The sequence below is a fragment of the Centroberyx affinis genome, unplaced genomic scaffold (genome assembly GCF_046629955.1).
Source record: "Centroberyx affinis isolate AG114_WGS23_722 - 3 ecotype Tasmania unplaced genomic scaffold, CSIRO-AGI_Caff_v1 ptg005062l_1, whole genome shotgun sequence".
In the NCBI taxonomy this organism is placed as follows: Eukaryota; Metazoa; Chordata; class Actinopteri; order Beryciformes; family Berycidae; genus Centroberyx; species Centroberyx affinis.
The window spans coordinates 222,806-243,698 of NW_027282497.1; the positions used below are offsets into that span (position 1 = coordinate 222,806).

A 20,893-nucleotide genomic window follows, 5' to 3' on the forward strand; every position below is an offset into this window, starting at 1 on the left:
ATATTGAGGGCGACATGTTCCCATGTCTCCCCCAAATCTGCACCTATGCTCCCTCAATAACCTGAGCGTGCACCGTCAGAGCAGAGCGGTGCGCCGCGCGGTCCGGACCAGACGAGGCTATAAAGAGCGCGTGGCACAGGGGGCGGCACAGTGCAGCGCTGTGTTGGCGGAGACTCGTTACCCGTCCGGTCGACACTGCAGAACAGCTCATCTATTTAGGCTGAAGCCTCTTGATAGACCATCAACTTCTATCAAAACCCATTACTTACAAATATCCGGAGCAACATGGTGAGAGACTGTACTAACTTTTGACTCAGAATTAGTTGAAATGAAGGAAACTTGCATTTTGGGGATGTTTGGCTTTTGACTGTAACTTACCACCATAAGCACAGAGAACAGAGCAGTTCCATTTCTTAATCGTTTACAAAAAGGAGGAATGTTTGTCTTTTGCTGCTTTTCGAACCTTAGTCAGTTTTTACACTTTGAAAACCTAAGAAGTCTATCTTAAATGTTCATATCTGGTCAAAAGACTTGTTAGGCCTTATTATCTGACAGGGCGATGCTATTGAATTTTAATAAACTATAGCACCTGATTTTCTCCAATTTACAAAACCCTGGGTGAGAAGTTGCCCACTATAAGTGCAGTGTATTTAGGATGACAGATGCAGCTGTTAAAGTTCACCATGTAGACCTACAACTTTTTGAAACTTTTAATCATTTAATTATTTTAGGCTACACGTCCCCTTGCGTTACAGAGTATATTCAAAATGTTATTCTTAATTGTTTTGTGAATGATGAGCATAGATAGGCTGTTTATGGTAGATATCTGCCTATACTGCAGCAAGAGGTGCTCACTGCAGATTTTCATCTTCAGCCTCAGAACAAATCAGACCTTTGTTGGTTCTTTGTGTTTTTTTATTGTCTTACCTCTAATCAGTGTTCATATTGTAAACTTCAGTCTGTTGACGTCTTACAAATGTCACTCAACAGCAGAAAATCATCTTGGGGGAAGTTTCCTCCAGGAGGACAAAAGCTGAAATTCTCAACATGTTGAAACATGACTGCTGGAAATACTTGGGAAATGCAACAGTAGAATGCCAGCTTATCCTGTTTCTAGCATTGTTTACTTTTAACACTTGCGAAAGCAGGGCTCAATTACAAGGAACAATATGTCCAGACACATTTTTGCATTGTGCTTGAGCTGTTATACAGCGTCATCTGTTTGTAATTACATTGTAATTGTAATTACACACCTCCAGACTCTGAAACATCTATTCACCTCAACAGCAATGTCGAATGTTAGAAGTTCGTATAAGGCTGTGGTCCCCAACCTGGGGGTCGCAAGATGATTTATGGAATCTGGAAAAAATGCATATTAATAATATAAATATAAATATATTTATTAGCAGGTGTGTAGTTTTTGTGATGAATGTGATGAATGTTTGCAGTCTCTATGCTCCTTCCAATAATTAAAGTTAAGAGCCTAAAAAGAGAAATAATCCTCATTTGACTCCAAAGTTCATCGTCCTATAGGGTTTATGCTTGCAATAGAGGGTCACGAGTAGAAATCACTAATGTCGAAAGGTGAAAATGTTGAAAACCACTGTTTTCACTGTCTACTTGGTACCTTTATTATGTGGAATTTGGTCACGGACATCAAAAATGCCATATATTAATGACAGTTTTTTTTGTTCAGAGAGAGTGCATCTCCATCCACGTGGGCCAGGCAGGTGTCCAGACAGGGAACGCCTGCTGGGAGCTCTTCTGCCTGGAGCATGGCGTCGGGCCTGACGGAGTGTTTCTGGACGGCCCTGCTGAGCCAAACACCCGTCAGGATCCCTTCAACACTTTCTTCAACACCGGGAGCTCTGGGCGTCACGTCCCGAGAGCTATATATGTAGACCTGGAGCCCACAGTGGTTGGTGAGCAGCCCCTTTATATGTGCTCATAGTGTACTCTCTTTATCTCTTTTTTCTCATTATCTTTCCCCTCACTGTACACTGTACTGAAAGGAAGGCAGGTATCCAAGCAACAAGTACAGTGGTGGCAGTGATGACTGCTTTACCTTTTATCCAATGAGACAGATGCTCGATAACACTTACAAAAGCCTATTTATGTAAATGGTAAGTTTTAGAGTGGAATATTGAATTAATTCATGATGATAAACTACACACCTGAACATAATGTGTATGTTGTTTTGGAGGCAAACATACGCCACTGTGCAATCTGTGAAGGTAAAACGAGTTTGATTGATCTGAACGTCCTCATTGAAAAAAAAAACTCTTTCTTTTCAGATGAAGTCAGGGTTGGAAAATACAGGGAGCTCTTCCACCCTGAGCAGCTGATCTCTGGAAAGGAGGATGCAGCCAACAACTACGCTCGCGGTCATTACACTGTCGGGAAAGAAATCATCGACGGGGTCTTGGAGCGTGTTCGGAAAATGGTCAGTGGGGTATAATAATTATGATGCCTGACTGAAGCTGACATACTGTTTACTATTGAGGTTTTAAAAAGTAATACCAGGGAATTTCATTATTCAAACATGGTTTTCCTATGCCCAAGTTAATATTATTGAACATTCAGTATGCCGTCTCCCACAGCCAGAAATGAGAGAGAAAGGTTTGTAAAATTTAATGATGAGAATGATGCTGCTGCTATAATTAGTCTTGCTATGTAAGCTTAAAGAAATGTCATCTGTATGCAGAACACATTAACTTTCTGTTATGAATATGTATAAATTCAACAGTCAACCTCTGACGCCAGGAAGCTGTACTGTAGTTACCACTGGAACTGAAGCCTTTCCCCTGACTCTACTTATCAGTAATTTCAAACAGGCAAATTTGAATTACTATCAAATTTCTACCTGAAAACAACAACCAGGAACACAGAAAAAACACTTAATGTAGAATACTTTTCTTCTCCTCAGACGGACCAGTGCACAGGTCTGCAAGGATTCCTTGTGTTTCACAGCTTTGGAGGGGGCACCGGCTCGGGCTTCACCTCCCTGCTGATGGAGCGTCTGTCTGTCGACTATGGCAAGAAATCCAAGTTGGAGTTCGCCATCTACCCGGCTCCGCAGGTGTCCACCGCTGTGGTGGAGCCCTACAACTCCATCCTGACCACCCACACCACCCTAGAGCACTCCGACTGCGCCTTCATGGTGGACAACGAGGCCATCTATGACATCTGCCATCGCAACATGGACATCGAGAGTCCCAGTTACACCAACCTCAACAGATTGATTGGTCAGATTGTTTCCTCCATCACCGCCTCCCTTCGTTTCGATGGCGCCCTCAACGTCGATCTGATGGAGTTCCAGACCAACTTGGTGCCGTTTCCGCGCATCCATTTCCCTCTGGTGACCTACTCACCCATCATCTCTGCTGAGAAAGCTTACCACGAGCAACTGACTGTCTCTGAGATCACAACTGCCTGCTTCGAGCCGACCAATCAGATGGTCAAGTGCGATCCTCGTCACGGCAAGTACATGGCCTGCTGTATGCTGTACCGAGGTGATGTCGTCCCTAAGGATGTAAACGCTGCCATCGCAAATATAAAGACCAGACGTTCCATTCAGTTCGTTGATTGGTGCCCCACTGGTTTCAAGGTGAGTAACATTATGAACTGCCAATTTTGATTATAATTGTAACTTGAGATGCACATCAGTACACACCCTTTTCTGTGATTACTTCTCTCTGACTTTGTCTCAACAGGTTGGAATCAATTATCAGCCTCCAACTGCAGTTCCTGGAGGCGACCTGGCCAAAGTCCAGAGGGCCGTGTGCATGCTGAGCAACACCACCGCCATTGCCGAGGCCTGGTCTCGCCTTGACCACAAGTTTGACCTTATGTACGCTAAGCGCGCTTTTGTCCACTGGTACGTGGGCGAAGGCATGGAGGAGGGAGAGTTTGCCGAGGCCAGAGAGGACCTGGCCTGTCTTGAGAAGGATTATGAGGAGCTGGGTAAAATGAGCCTCGACTCTGACGATGACGAAGAGGGCCAAGAATACTGAATCTTGAAGCCCGGGGGCTGTGCTGGCTACACAGCAATTGTCCTATCCTGTATTGAGTTAATAACCACTTCATAATTACACTGTGTATCTTCTAAGCCCAAGAAAACCAAATAGAATTTCTTTCTCAATACAGTGCTTGTATAATGTCAGTTTTAAATTCAAGAGACAAACTATATTGCATTTGAATCATGTGCTGCTGAATAAAGCTCGTCTTGGCATATTCTGTGTGGGATTTGATAGAATCCACATGCATGCATAAAACTAACCACAATAGCCTATATGAAATAACTAGGTGAAATGAAATCTTCCAAAATACAAGGAGTTGCAAGGTTAGTATGTACCATTAGTAGCCAACAGAGTATCTAAGGCACCTTCACTTGGGCCATCATGGCTACTTATTTATTGCTTTAGTAGCTAAGGAAAAGGACAGCTCCCAACTGATTCCTTGGTCTTTCCTCAGATAAGGCCCATCATCCAACTAGACACCACAAGCAATAAGACCAGTGATGTAGTGGCAAGTGCAAATGTGGATTAACTATGACCTGCAGACAGTGATCATCATATAACCACCAATATGAACAAAAACCAGCATTCATTGTTCTTTCTTAAAAGACCCTATCTTCTTGTAACTTATTTTGATGCTACTTATATACTAGGAAATATATACTAGGAATTTGCATCATCAAGATTTGCGTGTGAAAAGGTGAGTATAGGCTACTATATTTGAAAATATAGTGGAGGGTAAACTGAGTTTGTGTGGGTTTACCCTCCACCGCATCCCTGAACATGACATTGACCAAGTTTCTAAACAGGAACACAGTTGACAAGAGCCTCTGAGTGTAGCAGCAAGTGTTATAAAACCTTTATGAGGAACATCCAATCAAATTGTCCTTATTGGCTATTTAAACAATAAGTCCCGGTGGCCGTGAAGGTGTCACCTGAAAATATCCATCCGCGCAAGTGTAAACACAAGATAGGCTACAAAGGAGAGTTGTTTTACAGATAGTGAATAATACATGCACTAACATGGTGTTGACCGAAACTATCGTATTGATATTCACAATTAGATACAATAAGCAGTATGATACAGTGGAAAATGTCATGGGCCATCACACTTTTCGATTATTTTTCAAGCTAGATATGTAATTAGACATAACTAAAGTAGCCCAGTCTTGCATGATTTCAGAAATATGCGTCTTAAATTTTACAGGTACTGTTAACCATAGACTATTTTAAATTTAATTCGGATCATGTAAATATTTTCATTTTGGCTGTTGTTTAGGAACATAAAATCGATCACAATTCTATAGCCAAGACCAACTGAGCTCAGACATCCTGCCAGTAAAGTGATATGGGTATAATGAGTTTTTAACATTACAACAGCCTTACCTCAATGTCAGAATTTTTCTTTGACTAGGCTATAGCATAAAGCACATTAAAAACCTCTAAGCTACACCATTATAGACTCCAGGGCGGCCATATCCCTCATCTTTTGGATGGTAAACTGTAGACTTATTCTAAATTTCTCATGCCTGGATTGTGTAGTTATAAAAATTGTAGTTATGAAAGATTCAAAATTAAAATGTGACAATGTGATGTCTTGATCTGAAATTATGAGTGTAGGCCTAATTCTAAAACTCTTAACAATCGATGTATTATGCCACAGCGCTGACAAAAAAAATCAATCCATATTTAGGATTACCAACTTATTGTGAAATTTATTTTACACTAAACATTATGAAATGTTGACAAATTACACAAACGTTATAGAAACTATTTGGTGTCTAGTTTTTTGAGCGGACGTGCTCACTGCCTTGGAACATTCGCTTCACTGTGCGTGGATGTGTGTGAGTGTGTATGTGTGTGTGTGTAAGCTGCTTCTCGTGTTGATGTCGGTTGACTACCAGCGAGTCTGACGGTGGAAGAAAGGGATAGACCCCCAGGAAAATCAAAACACGGTGATACTTTGCTGCGACTTGTCCTGTCTGAGCTCCAAGGTCGGTCCAAAACGATGACCCAGCCTCGGCCGGACGAGTTCAAGCCGCCTCCGGAGTGCCCAGTCTTCGAGCCCAGCTGGGAAGAATTTGGAGATCCCTTTGCTTTTATCAACAAGATCCGTCCAATCGCCGAAAAAACTGGCATTTGCAAAGTCCGCCCGCCTCCGGTGAGTGTGATAAAAGATGATAAAGACACTGATGCTGAATTAGTTAAGCACATCTAACTATAAGATCGTAGCTGAAGATGGATCAAGCACAAGCAAGCGCTGAGGGATTTAAAGGGACTTTTCAACATGGCGGATTTAAGGCTATGCTGATTCTTTGTGTTGCTAGCTAGCTATCATTCGTGTTCATTTTGTAGTTACCGTTGCGTTTTTGGTTGAGTTGTAGCTTGTTAGCGGCGACACAGAGACAGCAATGTCTTGAAATTTGGAGTGTTGTTGTGGCTTGCAATGTGTCAACAAAGCTTCGGTCAGGTCATTGAGGCTGACCAGCTAGCTAGCAGGCTAACGCTAGCTAGTAGCTCACCAACCTGTCATAATTTAGCACACGGCATTGACATACTTGGCTATGCGGAAGCCATTCGACTGCATAGAATATTATAATGATATGACGACGAGATAAATAGTGACGGTAACGCTAATAATCCATCTTGGCTCTTCATTCCTGAAAACCCGTGCAGTTATTCTGCATTATTTGTTGAAGAGCATCATGATGCAGTTGAGTCAGTCATCAATGTCCCCCAGTGTGTGATCCACCACCTCTTGGCCAGCTGGTACTTCTTAATGAATGGCTGGTGTTTTTAATATTTTTGGTATTTTGTGTGGCAGAATAAAATACACATATATATATATATTTCATGGTTAGCTGTCAAAAGAAATTGCCCCGTGGTGGGACAAGAACTATATTGTGTAACTACATAGACCACTATTATTGTTACATAACAAGTTGGGACTTTTGAAGTTGTGCTCTAAACTGTCATTTTACAATTATAGTTGTGTAACACATTATTGTAATTTAGCCTAACTTTCTTTAAGATCAGTCACTGTTACTCATGTTCATGTATCAGCCTGTGTTAGGGTGTTGTCCTCCATGTTGGCTTTGTGGTAAGCTGGGCTGGTGAGTGAGTGTTCCATCTGGCCATTTTGTGTGTCAGTGGGGGATGTTGGCTAGTGAGTCAAAACAAGAACTTGGATCTCTCCCTTGCCCGATGGGGTATTGTCATCCTATAAGCTAGGCTGTCCGTAATAATGGCACATAAATATCGATTGGTGTTCTGAATTTTAGCTGAAAATGATCCCTGTAGTCTTCCTATATCAGTAGGCCTGCTTTTCTCCCAGACTAAATTTTAACCTCAGTCTAAAAATCATATCTCCAAATGGCAGTTATATGCTGTGTTTATCGGCCTGATTTCTGTTTTTAGTCCTACTTTTGGTTCAGGCACTGTGTGTGAAGGCTCTGAAATTTTGCTATTTGTGGGCCCATGCTTTGTGAAGAAACGGTCTTAAGCCAAGAGTCTTGAAAGAAAAATACAAATAGTCTCCAAAAATGTTAATCAGTGCCGAAATGGAAATCATGAAAACTGTCCACTACAAACTATTTAGGCTACACATTATGATGACCTTCATGTGCCATTATGTAGCGTAAAAGTTTTTTGTTTTTTTGTGGCTGTTTAGGGTTGGCAGCCTCCATTTGCTTGCGATGTTGACAGACTTCACTTTGTTCCTCGGATCCAGAGGCTCAATGAACTGGAGGTAAGTTTGGTTATTCATCTCTGTGGCTAGAAATTAACATAATTTACCATACTATTCATGTCTGTTGCAGCACTTTTATACTTCTATAATTATACAGATTAATGGCATGTTGTTACCTTGTATAGATAATTGCTATTTAGGCTATATTGATTATTACAACCATAGGACAAGGAACAGTTACACGATCATCTGTTAGTGATATCGCCTAACAAAGGACAAGCTGCTAATTTAGAATGAAAATTACAAGGCCTCAATTTCACAAAATGCAGGCTAAAATAAATAAAGGGAAAGTGTATTTACAATGTTTTGTTGAACAAAGGGACACACACTGACACACATACACACACACATACACACTCACACACACACACGCACAAATGCACCACCCATCCCACCCCACCCCCAGGTGCTTGGATAAAAATGTGTCTGTTTGGTTTGAGCTGCTCATCAACTTTGGATTATTTTTTGTGGATACATTCTTTTCTCCCTTAAGTCTCTCAGTCAGGAAACACTATGTAAACACTATGATTTCCTTGAATTTATTTTTTTATTTAATTAATTGATTCCTTAATTAATTTGTTGTTGTTTTTTAACCACTGTTATTGTATATGCTCATGTGTCCCTTTTCCCAGGCACAGACCAGAGTCAAGCTTAACTTCTTGGACCAGATTGCAAAATTTTGGGACTTGCAGGGGTGTGCCCTGAAGATTCCTCATGTGGAGAGGAAGATTTTGGATTTATATAAGCTAAACAAGGTTGATGTTTGATGAAATTCAACACTACATATTATTCTGATGTTTGTTTAAAAATGGCCTTGAACAACACACATCATTAATGTAACTTTGAGCCAACCTTTTGTTTCAGCTGGTAGCAGATGAGGGTGGATTTGATCTTGTCTGTCGGGACAGGCGATGGACCAAGATTGCACTACAAATGGGCTTTGCCCCTGGCAAGGCTGTAGGCTCACACCTGCGAGGGCATTACGAGAAAATCCTCTATCCCTACAATCTCTTTCAGAATGGAACAAACCTCCTGGTGAGTTGGACACATGCATCAATATGTCAACATATCTTGTGCCTAATAATAAACCCAAAGAGGAGCTGTCTTAGGTTCAAGAATGGCTGGCTCATCTGTAGGTGTAGGCGTAATAATGCTTTGCCGTATAGTTATTTACAACCAGGTTTTTAACATTACAATCAAAACTCAAAGCTCAAATTTATTTTGCTAAAAGATTTATATTTCATTTTCACATTTTATATTTCAACAGTAGGCCACTAGCCATATCAAGCATTTGATTGTGGCAAACATTTTTTTTGGGGGGGGGGGGAGGGGGGGGTATGGATAGTGGCAACACAGTAGAGTTAGGGTAAGTGGACAAGTGCATTATTATGATAAGTAGTACGCATGTTCTGTGATGGACAGAAACAACTTGATGTTTTTTTGAGATGCTAACTTTGTTGTTTGACTAATATATTGAGTGTGAATTGATTATCTGGTGTCTAGTCAAGATATATAAGATAACAGCAGTTTGCACCTTCATATTTCATAACAATTTGCAAGAGAGCTCATCCAGGAGAGTGGATTGGTACTGTGTGACCTCTTGAACAGGTCACTCTAAATTATTTAACTACCCAAGCTCTCTCTTGCCTCAGGCACCAGAGCCAGCTTCCAAACTGATGGGTTTGGAGGCTGATCCTGAACTTGAAAAGGTACAGTATGTTTGTGTCATGGTCAAGAAGCCAATAGGCCTCATAATTAACAAATTGCACGTTTATATAAGGGCAGGGCAGTATATTGACAGCTTATTGTTGTTGCAATATTTGTCGAAATTAATCTATAACAATTATAATTTTAATTTTTCTTTTTTAAATTTTCTTTGACCAGAAAGACACCAAAGTCATTCTACATTTAAATGTGTATCTTGGCACAAATGTTCAACAGAATGTGTTTGTCACTATGATAATTAGTCAGTAGTCAGTAATTAGTAGATAATTATTAATCAGTTCAAATATTGCAATAGAGTTTTCTGTTATAGATTGCCCAGCACTTCTTAAGGATACAGAAATGTATTAAACTGCAAACCAAAAGGCAACCCCCCTTCTTCTGCTCAACAGACACTCTTTATCTATAAACGACCCCGGCCTGTATCTGTCTGGCTTCTGATGAGCATGTTGGCTTTTGGTTTCTGTGCTCCCTTTCTGGGGCAAAACATAACTAACCACTTCACTCCCTGACCCCCTCTCTCTTTGGCTATTTACCTATTAGCTAGATTAATGCCAAAAACTGTATGGTGAAAACCTGTTAAAAATGACAATAGTATACAGTGTGTCCCTCAGTCCTCTCAAGCAAAGTATGGCAGCTGTTATGTTGCCCAGCGATTGTCACGCATCTTATTACATCTAATCAAGTTCAGGTTTAAATTTATTTCATTACCACTGGTAGACTGAAGTAATAATTACTTTGTATAATTAGATCCCTTTAAAATGTAGGCTGTGGCATGCTCACATTTACTAGACATTGAAATCAATCCTCTGTCGGTGCTTCTGTATTCTTCAGATTTTAAGATACGACTACCATTCCATTGATATCTTAATCGTCATCTGGAGTTGATCATACAAACATCTCCAGTTAGGTATACACTCTCTTTGTATAAGATAGGGAACTGTGATTATAACTGACAATTTGTGGCTCCTGTTTTTTTCAGTATGTTCAGAAACCGATCCTGCCAGTGGACAGCATGGACACCAAGGAGTACAAGCCCCACGACCTGGTTCAGAGACAGTTTGCCCAGCCGTCCGAGACTTGCCCCAATGCCCGCCGAGCCAAGCGCATGAAGTGTGATGTGGGTGTTCTTGAACAGAGTCTAAAAACACACAAACCTGACAGAGGGCCCTCCAAATAACAGCAATACAGATTTCCAAATAATACTTCACACTCCCTACTTCACTCTGTCCATCTGTGCTTCTGAAACTGAAATATGTAAAAAGTAATATGATGGAGTTAATATTCAGTTAATCTCCATGTTTTCCCACGCCATGATTCCATGGTTGTTGTTTCACCTGCACTCTCATTTCTTTCTCACTTCATTTATTTATTTATTTCTTCTTTCTTCTTGCAGTCTGTCTGTGTGAAGATGGAACCAGGCGAGCCTTGTGACAACAGGCCTAACCTGAGGAGGAGGATGGGTTCTTTTGTTGCCAAGCCAGAACCAGGTAAGGCTCAACATCCCAATGTCCAAAAAAATACTATTATACAGAACTACTATACAGACTACACAGCATTTACTTATATAGTTTATGTTAAAACCAGAAAAAAGGTGTGCTTGGTAATTGCTATATTCCTGTCACCTAGCAGAAAAAGAGATTCCAATTCCAGTGAAACAGGAACCAGTGGAGATTAAGGAACCAGTGATTGAAGTTGACAAAAACAAGTCACGATACAAGAAATACATGCCTCCAGTCCCTCCGAGCCCAGTAAGTAGGAATGTCTTTTGTTCACTATTTGGATGGGACAAGTATCTGTACAAGTTATCACATTTTTTGGCCAAATAGCTATTGACCTTAGTCTATTTAGTGCACCGTCAATCCTGCCAAATCCAAGTCCAAGCTCAGTTTTAATCACTTAGATTAAACAATGTTAATGTGATGCTGCTAAAGGTGTTTTCTTTGTCCATTCACTTTCATGTAACTTGAAGCCACTTTTGTCAGTAGTCATGGCTCTGGAACAGATTCATTACAAGCTACTCCCGTGTTCTCCAGGTGGACCTGGTTGTGTGTCTGGTGTGCGGCAGCGGGGCTGAAGAGGACCGTCTGTTGCTGTGTGACGGCTGTGATGACAGCTACCACACCTTCTGCCTGATCCCCCCTCTCCACGATGTCCCTAAAGGAGACTGGAGGTGCCCCAAGTGTCTGGCTCAGGTGAGAATAACAAGCAGTATCTGCCTACGTTGTTGCAAATTCGCTCTTCATCTATGCAGCCCCCGGGGATGATATGGAAAGTCCCACTACTCCTAAAAGAGTTAACACAAAATACGTCAATGTGCAAAAGGAGAAGACAAATTAGAAATATCTATGAAAGCTATCCAAATGCTACAAAGGATATTTAACTTATTTGTTCAACCCATGTTTTTTTATGTCACGAGCAGGAATGCAGCAAACCTCAAGAGGCATTTGGCTTCGAGCAGGCCTACAGAGACTATTCCCTGCGTGCATTTGGGCAAATGGCTGATGCATTCAAGTCTGATTACTTCAACATGCCAGTTCATGTAAGTAGAAAAGGTTTCAGAGTAATTTTTTCAGTCTCTATTGCTGCAAGTATTTTGAATTTGAATGTTCTTGTCGTGCATTTGTTACAGATGGTACCGACAGAGCTGGTGGAGAAAGAGTTCTGGCGCTTGGTGGGAGCCATCGAGGAGGATGTTACTGTAGAATACGGAGCAGATATTGCCTCGAAGGAGTTTGGGAGTGGATTCCCCATTCGGAATGGAAAATTTAAGATTTCCCCAGCGGATGAGGTAAACCACTCGCTATACATGAAAATATACTCTTGAAATAAGGCATTCAAAACCCTAGCTTTGTCTACAGAATCAGTGTTGTGGCAATCACATCTTTTGACGATATTAGGCAGCATCACTAATGAAAAATTAAGTGATATAGTACGCAATAACTCCAGTGTGATTGATCTGGGAATGTCTGTCTATCTTGCAGAAATACCTCAAGTGTGGCTGGAACCTCAACAACATGGCGATGATGGACCCGTCTGTACTGACTCATGTCACAGCCGACATCTGTGGAATGACTCTGCCATGGCTCTATGTTGGCATGTGCTTCTCCTCCTTCTGCTGGCACATCGAGGACCACTGGAGCTACTCCATCAACTACCTGCACTGGTACGTTGGGATATAGATTGGTGATACAGCTTTTTAGTTTTTCTTGACCAGAGCAGAGAGATATGTGGTTGTAACATGTGTTGGTAAACATCAGGTCTAGACCTCCTGGTCTTCTCATCATTTTTGGCATGTCTGAACTGAACTCTGCTGTTTAACTTATTCACTACAAAGGGGGGAACCGAAAACGTGGTACGGAGCTCCTGGTTTTGCTGCAGAACAGCTGGAGGCGGTGATGAAGAAACTGGCTCCAGAGCTGTTTGAGTCCCAGCCTGACCTTCTCCACCAGCTGGTCACCATCATGAACCCCAACACCCTGATGTCCTATGGAGTCCCAGTACGTCTTCATTTAGCTGCTTTCAAATTTACTGATTCTTTCTATCTCTCTTACCTCACAGTAATGCACTTCTGTAGTGATGGCTGATATATTCATGAATGAGGAGATGGTTTTTCTGTAACAGAGAAATCTTTTTTTTTTTTTTTGCCACCCCTGCCTTTTAGATTTACAGAACAAACCAGTGTGCCGGTGAGTTCGTTGTTACCTTTCCCAGAGCCTACCACAGTGGCTTCAATCAGGGCTTCAACTTTGCTGAGGCAGTCAACTTCTGCACTGTGGATTGGGTATGTTCCTCTTGGTTTATCATTCAATTTGTATTGTTCCTAACAATAGCTCTTAGCCATTTTATAACCACTGTAAAGTGTTGCCTCAAGTGGCTCATTGCTTTTATAAGATGGCGGGAACACCATTGTATCATAAAGGAAAGAGCACAATTTTTCAATTAATCTTTTATAATAATAATGTTGCACCAAGCAATATAGTTCTTAAACAGTAGCTAAATAAAATGCTTGCTAAGCAACACATAAGTAGTGGTATGAGTTGTGGGTTTTGGTTAGTGCATCAATATTTTAATTAACTGTTATGTGGTCCCAGAGTATTTTTTATCAGGTATTTTACAATGGCATCCAACGTGACTCAGCCAATCAGAACTGAGGACCGGGACTATCCATTTTCTAATTTATTTTATGGATTAGCCACTACTGTCAAACTGTAGTGTGTGTATAAATCTGACATGAAGTGAACTGTCCTTGTAACCTATCTTTTTTTTCCCACTCTACTATACCAGATGCCCCTCGGCAGGCAGTGTGTTGACCACTACCGTCTGCTGCACCGGTACAACGTCTTCTCCCATGACGAGATGGTTTGCAACATGGCCTCTAAAGCAGAGACGCTCGATGTGGTCCTGGCATCAGCTGTCCACAAGGACATGGCCATCATGATCCGTGAAGAGCAGGGACAGAGAGAGAAAATCAAGAAAATGGTAGGGTGGGACTCGTATCATGTTGATGCACCATTATACTGTATGTTGTGCAAGTTTTCTGGCAAGATTGAGTCCTGCTCAATGTGTAAAAACATGTGTAAGCCAGTCACTTTATCTGTATAAGCTTTGCAAGTAGTTAGTCATGCTGCTGCAATAGGTTCTAGGCTTGCTTTATACTTATTACATGATTAACAGTGTAATGAGAAACAATGTTTGCTCAAGCAAAAACCTGCTGTGTCGCCCTATACTTGAGGATTTTGCTATAAACTCTGTTGTTATTGTCTTGCTCCCTTAGGGGGTGTTGCATTGCAAGGAGGCAAAATACGATCACCTCCAAGATGACGAGCGGCAGTGTGCCAAGTGCAGGACCACCTGCTACCTGTCTGCCGTGACTTGTCCCTGCAGCCCAGGAGTGCTGGTCTGTCTGCACCACATCAACGACCTCTGCTCCTGCCCTGTCGCCAACTACACACTGAAGTAAGTCTCTCTGGAGCTGATTTAGAGCTAGTTAAAGGCTTAAGACACAGAGATGAGAGTACAGGGTCTGTATGAGATTTATGAACACATTGAATATGTCTGTAGAGATAAATTTCATAACTGAATACATCTGTTATCGTGAGATTTCCACTTGTGCTCCCCGTAATGTCAGTGTTGCATTTCCTCATTCAGTTTCAGATTTACACTGGACGACCTCTTCCCCATGATGAGCGCTGTGAGACAGCGAGCTGAATTGTATGATGAATGGGCTTCCCGTGTGGCGCAGACACTCGAGGCTAAACTGGAAAAGAAGAAAGGTGAGGAGCGAATGAGAGTGAATGAGAAAACGAAGGATTAAGCAAATATGACGACATGTAATATCATAGTCATCACAGGTGAAAATTAATTAAAAAAACATATAAGCACCAAGTCATTGAATGCTGAGCACGTTATTCACGCTGTGAATGCTACATTTAGTGGTGAGCCAGCCCTCATAACTTCAGTCTAGGCAGCCTGTGATTGTGAGCCTGTGTGATTAACCAGGTGTTCTCTCCTCAGGCCTGGCAGTCTTCCGCTCCCTTCTTGCTGAATCAGAAACCAACACGTTTCCTGAGAACGACCTCCTGCGTCGGCTGCGTCTAGTCACACAGGATGCAGAGAAGTGCTCCTCGGTGGCACAGCAGCTATTGAATGGCAAAAGGCAGACCAGGTAGAGTGCAAGCACTCCATCATACTGTCAGATAGGCGTATACTTTAGTTATCATCCCATTAGGAAATAGTATTACAGTGTTGTGACATAAATTGGGCTTATTTCTTTCATTGTTTTGACGCCCTCCCCTAGGTATCGGTGTGGTGGTGGGAAATCACAGAGCCAGCTGAGTGTGGAGGAGCTGAGTTCATTTGTGAGGCAGCTTTATAACCTTCCCTGCAGTCTCACTCAAGCCCCCTTGTTAAAGGTAGGCTGAAGGGGAGAAAGGCACCCTGTGATGTTATGACATTGAAATGACATTAATAATGGTGTAGGCAACCACATTTTGCTGTGGTGTAGCATTTTGAATACCTGTACATCTGGTTTGAACATTTCTCGATGTCTGACCTCAGGAACTCTTGAATCGCATCGAAGACTTCCAGCAGCACAGTGAAAAGGTCCTGGCGGATGAAGTCCCCGGCGTTGCTGAGATCCAGAGCCTGTTGGATGTCAGCTTTGACTTTGACGTCGAGCTGCCTGAGCTACCTCGCCTGAGAGTGAGGCTGGAACAGGCACGCTGGCTGGAGGGCGTGCAGCAGGCCGGCGCCCAGCCTGCCACCCTGACGCTGGAGACCATGAGGAGGCTCATCGACCAGGGAGTCGGCCTGGCCCCGCATCCATCCGTGGAGAAAGCCATGGCTCGCCTTCAGGAGCTGCTCACCGTGTCAGAGCACTGGGAGGACAAGGCGAGCAGCCTCCTCAAAGCCAGGTGAGGGCAGCGCCGACTGGGCCAAGACGCAGTATCTAAGCAACTGGGTGGAAACAACACCCACAAGGTTTAGAAAGGGAAACTGAAAGGTTGCTATGCTCTGTTTATAGTAGCCTCAAACTGAAAACTAATGCAAAACATGTTTCTGTCCACTGTCCACTGTTATCACAGTGTTTTACCACCAAACAGGGGTGTTGTTATTTTGTTTTACCAGAGAGAGCTTTAACTTTTTGTCCAAGTATTTGCACTGATTTTTAACTGAATAATGTAGTATTACATCAGTGCTCCTGATTTTGCTTCATTTTAATTACAGCTAGTGCAAAATGCTGCTGCTAGAATATTCAACAAGATCAACAAAAAGTGAGCATGCATATTTAGTTCTGCCCTCATTCCATCGACACTTAGTGCTATTCAGTATTAACTGTCACAAGTGCTTTCCAAAGGCTTTTAATGGCATGGCTATCAGGAATGTGCATCTGTGCTCTCCATATTTCAAATTAACTAACTTTGGGTCAGGCCTTTATTTTCTGCATCTCCCAAAAGTGTAATGATCATTGTTACAGCAGCTTTGAATTTTGAGATTCACAGCTTGTTTAAGATAGCATTTATTAGCGTTTCCCCACGATGTTTGACACTTCTCATGACTTAGAACTTTATTTCCATATTACAGTAGTTGTGGCTCCACAGAATGTGGCTGTAAAATCTCAGCAAGGTTCTTGGTTTTCAGAATAAGTGTAGGGTATAACATGGTCAAAACTGTCCTAACAGACCTTTATATTGGAGAAGACAGGTTTTGCATAGCACTGGATATTTGCAGTTGAAGGTGTTGCATGAGTGCAAAATAAATCTTTAAAAAGTTTCTTGTGAGGATTTCTGTATCTTTCATAGATAGTTATTAACTTGAATGTGATGCAGGTGTTTGTTGCCAAGCTTATTAGCTAAATCAGTTATATTTTACTCTCCACCAGACCACCACACTCCATAGAGACTCTGAGTGCTGCTGCTGAGAAGGCGTCTGGCATCCCTGCTTACCTCCCTAACTGTCTGCTTCTGAAGGACACCATCAGAAAAGCCAGAGAGTGGCTTCAGGAAACCGAGGAGCTTCAGGTTTGGACACACTTGACCTGGCATGACCAGGAGGAACATTATTTTCACGTTATCTTTGGATATTGCCCTCTATATTCTTGCTCTTTAAACTCAAAGTGATCTTTGATTTAGTTCGAATGGGATTGTAACGCTGAAATAACCCACCGTCTTTCAGGCTGGTGGTCACATACCTATGGTGGACAACGTGTCTGACATGGTGCTGCGAGGACAAGCCATTCAAGTACATCTGGAGCCTTTGGAGAGGCTTGAGACTTTGGTGGGAGAAGTGCAGGAATGGAAAGAATCCGCAGCTACAACTTTCCTGCTGAAAACCTCTCCCTTTACTTTACTGGAGGTAAATCTTATAACAACTTATAATGAATCTAAAGCCACTGAGGTCCTGCTAGTGCAGACTGACTGACTGACATGTATTATTTGTTTTTGTTCATCACAGGTCCTGTGTCCAAGATGTGAGGTTGGAAATTTAGGTTCTCCAAAGAGAAAGTCCAAGAAAGTGAAAGAATTACCTCAGAGTAACAAAAAGAAAACAGCCAGGCTAAACACTCTCTCTGATGTGGAGAAGGCGCTCTCAGAGACCAAGGACTCTACCTCGGCTGTAAGTGCAGTAACTTTGACAGCTGCCTATAATGAGCGTAAAAGGGGCCAAAGGTTTTATCAGAGCAGTAGAAGTAGATTTTTCCCTATCAGGTCTCACTGTCAAGAAGTGCCTCAAATAAATAAGTATCTATTTTATTCACCAGATGGCAACTCTGGAGGAGCTGCGGGTGAGGGAGATGGAGGCTCTCTCCATTCTCAGGGCAGCTAATGAGTCGAAGCTCCTTCCCACGGCAGACTGCATGGACCTGAAGGTGTGCATCTGTCAGAAGGCCCCCATGGGAGCAATGCTGCAGTGCGAGCTCTGCAGGGACGCGTTCCACAGCGTTTGTGTCAGGGACCCGTCAGACACCTGCGCTGCCCAGCCGTGGCTTTGTCCGCAGTGCCGGCGATCTGAAAAGCCCCCCCTGAACAAGGTCCTCTCCCTGCTGGCGTCCCTGCAGCGCATACGGGTGCGCCTGCCGGAGGGCGAGGCGCTGCACTATGTGGTCGAGAGGACGGCCGACTGGCAGCACCGGGCACAGCAGGTTTCACAGTCCTTTAACCTACCAGAGCTGGAAGAGAGACCTGGAACTCCGCCCACTCTGACCCGCTGGGCATCAGGCAGCCACAATGCTGATAACAACGCCCAGGTCAACCAGTTCCTTTGACTTGTGCCAGTTTTTGTAGCAAATCATTTGAAAAATGTACTTACTTACACGGTCATTGAAAATATACAGGTTGACATTTTGAATAACCAAACTTGTGTTTTGATGTTTTTGATCCAGGCTCCTTATTTGACTCCGGAGTGGAATAGGACAAGCCATGCTCAGACTGTCTTTTACACAGAGCAGAGATGCATACCTCTACAGGGTCAGTGTCGTGTTATTCCGAACTGTAACTAAATGGGAAAACACATTTCCGTACAGTGTTGATATATCTTGAAAACAGGATTTTTGGTTAATTGTGCAGTATAATAGTATATATTCTCTGTAATTTTCTTTGCGGCAGGTTTGAGTAGGGATCTTGAGGAGCTGATGGTGGAGGGACTCCTGCTGCAGGTGTCTCTGCCAGAGATCCAGAACCTCTACCACGTTTTACTGGACAGGGTCACAACCCACCACACCAATGGATGCATGTCGCCACCACAAGACGACTCCACAGACTGTGACAAACACACGCAGTACAACTCTCAGGGAAAAAATATGCCACAGAAAGAGGTTAATAAACCTGCCACCAAATGCAAGGAATTAGATGTGTTTCAAAGCTGCTACGATGCCAGTTTTAAATTTTAACTGTTTTTTATTTTCAGGATGGGGTCGTCGGCGCGAAGGAGGTTATGAACGGCTCAGAAAAGAAAGCCAAGCGGCATCTGGAGAGGGAGAGTCTAGCGGCGGAGCGCAGGGGAAAGGACAAAAAGCACTATCACAAGAGACAGAAGATGAATAAAGAGAAGAACCTGGAGCGCAGGGCGGCCTCGACCTCTTCCTCCCCCCGCTCCGATTTCTCCCAGTCAGATGACTCTGATGAGGAAATGGCCATGTGTCCAGCAGAGAGGTGTCAGCTGCCAGAGGGAGATGAGGTGAGGAAAATGGCTTCAATTATACATCCTGTCCACCTTATTCAGGTTGTCACTGATGTTCGCATCAGTAGGCAGGGATGTAGTGGAGGGTAAAACCACCAAAATACAGTTAACCCACCGTTCTTTCACAGAATGTACTTCTTTTTAGACTAAATAGACATAAATAGATAGAACATAGATTTAAATACGTGGTGTACATCATAGTAAGTAGTATCAAACTGATGTAAGGCGTCTGAGGATAGGGTCTTTAAAGTAAAAATGAACCTGAATTGTTTTTCTGAAATCATAGGGTTTTTTTTATATAGTTTGTTGTTTTCCTTATGATTATCATCAACTGGAAGTCATAATTTTTCTTCTATCTCCCATTTTCTGTCATACTTGATCTGGATGGTAAATCTGTTGTAAATCTGAAATACGATGCTTCTCTAGATCAAGGTCACTGGGAAACCTTATCAAGACTCAATCCAGAGGAAGCACTGGAGCGCGCGGATCATATTATTTCATATCGTGTTCCCTCTTTGTTAAGGTGCAAATGACTTGTGTGTGTCCCTTCAGGTGGATTGGGTCCAGTGCGACGGCAGCTGTAACCAGTGGTTCCACCAAGTCTGCGTGGGCGTCACGGCTGAGCTGGCAGAGAAGGAGGACTACATTTGCGTCAGCTGTACAATAAACGATGGACACATGAGAAAGTGAAGAGAAAATTGAGATTTTTTTTTTTTTGAAGGATGGCTGGAGAGGTCTGCCCGTCAATCCGTTATAGCAAGCCACCAGTCTGGATGTGTCACTGATCCTTTATCCCCTTTACCCCCTGTCCCGTCTGTCCAACCCTTTTGTAACAACGGTGCTATCTCCTCTTTATTGACTTGTTGTCCAGAACTATACTGTTTAGTTATTTTTTGTATTTTTACATATATATATATTATATATATTTCTTTCTTCCTATGAATTGTTTGTGGTTGTCTAAAAGAAAAAAAAAAAACAGGATGTGGAGTGTGCTGCATGGGATTCCATTACATTGGTGCAGAGGAGTCTTAACGAACGTGATGCACCCTGTAAAGATCAAGGGTTAATTATATTATCTTCTTTGGAACCTCCTTGCATGCAAAACCAGAGATAAGGGGAGAGAAGTAAAGGTTTTCACCCCCTGTCCCCCTCCCCTAAAAAAAATGACTATTACAACTTTTTTTTTCTTTGAAACCCAGTGTTTAGTACATGCATCTTAATATAATTATTCCCGATTTTTGTAGAATAGGTTTATTTATCTGAGCAATAATTTTTGTCTGAATTGACTTAAATGGCTTGATCTCCGCTGAACTGTGTTGGTGCTTTAGCAATGGTGTGGTGTACAGAATGCTAAATAGATGGATGGCTTACAGCTGTGGAGTGACAATGTAGCAGGCTGAAGGAAAGAAACTGCTTACATTTGCTGCCACAGCATGTGATTTGGCTTAGGATACTTTGAGAAGGCCGTGGGGTAGTTAAAGACGTTGCAAGTTTATATTGTGGAATAAAACCCTTTTGTTCTATGAACAAGTCTCATCCTTTCCCTTGATCATGATAGAAACAAACCACTAGATGTCCTCATAAACATGGCTTCAAGGAGAATATCATTTAGAGTTGTAGCCTATTTACTACTGTCTACATGTAGTTTACATTTCCCTTAATCATTTCCTGCCATTCCATGCCGTATCTAATTATATTTTTTAACATGAACTCGCTTTTCATAGTT

At 42.3% G+C, this 20,893-nt stretch overlaps 2 protein-coding genes across 3 annotated transcripts; both read left to right on the plus strand.

Moving 5' to 3' along the window:
- The first annotated feature begins 1,675 nt into the window (after positions 1-1,675).
- On the plus strand, positions 1,676-4,225 carry tuba5 (tubulin alpha 5). Its single transcript, XM_071545812.1, has 4 exons — positions 1,676-1,922; positions 2,295-2,443; positions 2,927-3,607; positions 3,714-4,225. Exons 1-4 carry the CDS (start codon positions 1,676-1,678, stop codon positions 4,011-4,013), a joined length of 1,377 nt encoding a protein of 458 aa, XP_071401913.1. The 3' UTR covers positions 4,014-4,225.
- A 1,649-nt stretch (positions 4,226-5,874) lies between these two features.
- On the plus strand, positions 5,875-20,674 carry kdm5bb (lysine demethylase 5Bb). Of its 2 annotated transcripts, none has more exons than XM_071545822.1 (28): positions 5,875-6,177; positions 7,687-7,764; positions 8,397-8,519; positions 8,629-8,799; positions 9,417-9,473; positions 10,469-10,606; positions 10,883-10,976; positions 11,116-11,237; positions 11,523-11,681; positions 11,909-12,028; positions 12,119-12,277; positions 12,471-12,652; positions 12,824-12,986; positions 13,151-13,270; positions 13,774-13,968; positions 14,264-14,445; positions 14,638-14,762; positions 15,004-15,154; positions 15,287-15,401; positions 15,547-15,902; positions 16,871-17,009; positions 17,164-17,343; positions 17,443-17,604; positions 17,750-18,235; positions 18,371-18,455; positions 18,594-18,802; positions 18,895-19,164; positions 19,720-20,674. In XM_071545822.1, the coding sequence occupies exons 1-28, from the start codon at positions 6,025-6,027 to the stop codon at positions 19,855-19,857; spliced, it is 4,632 nt and encodes a 1,543-aa protein (XP_071401923.1). In that variant the 5' UTR covers positions 5,875-6,024; the 3' UTR covers positions 19,858-20,674. The 2 variants fall into 2 exon arrangements, with proteins under 2 accessions (XP_071401923.1, XP_071401924.1); XM_071545823.1 differs by having other exon boundaries at positions 11,119-11,237.
- The last annotated feature ends 219 nt before the right edge of the window (positions 20,675-20,893 follow it).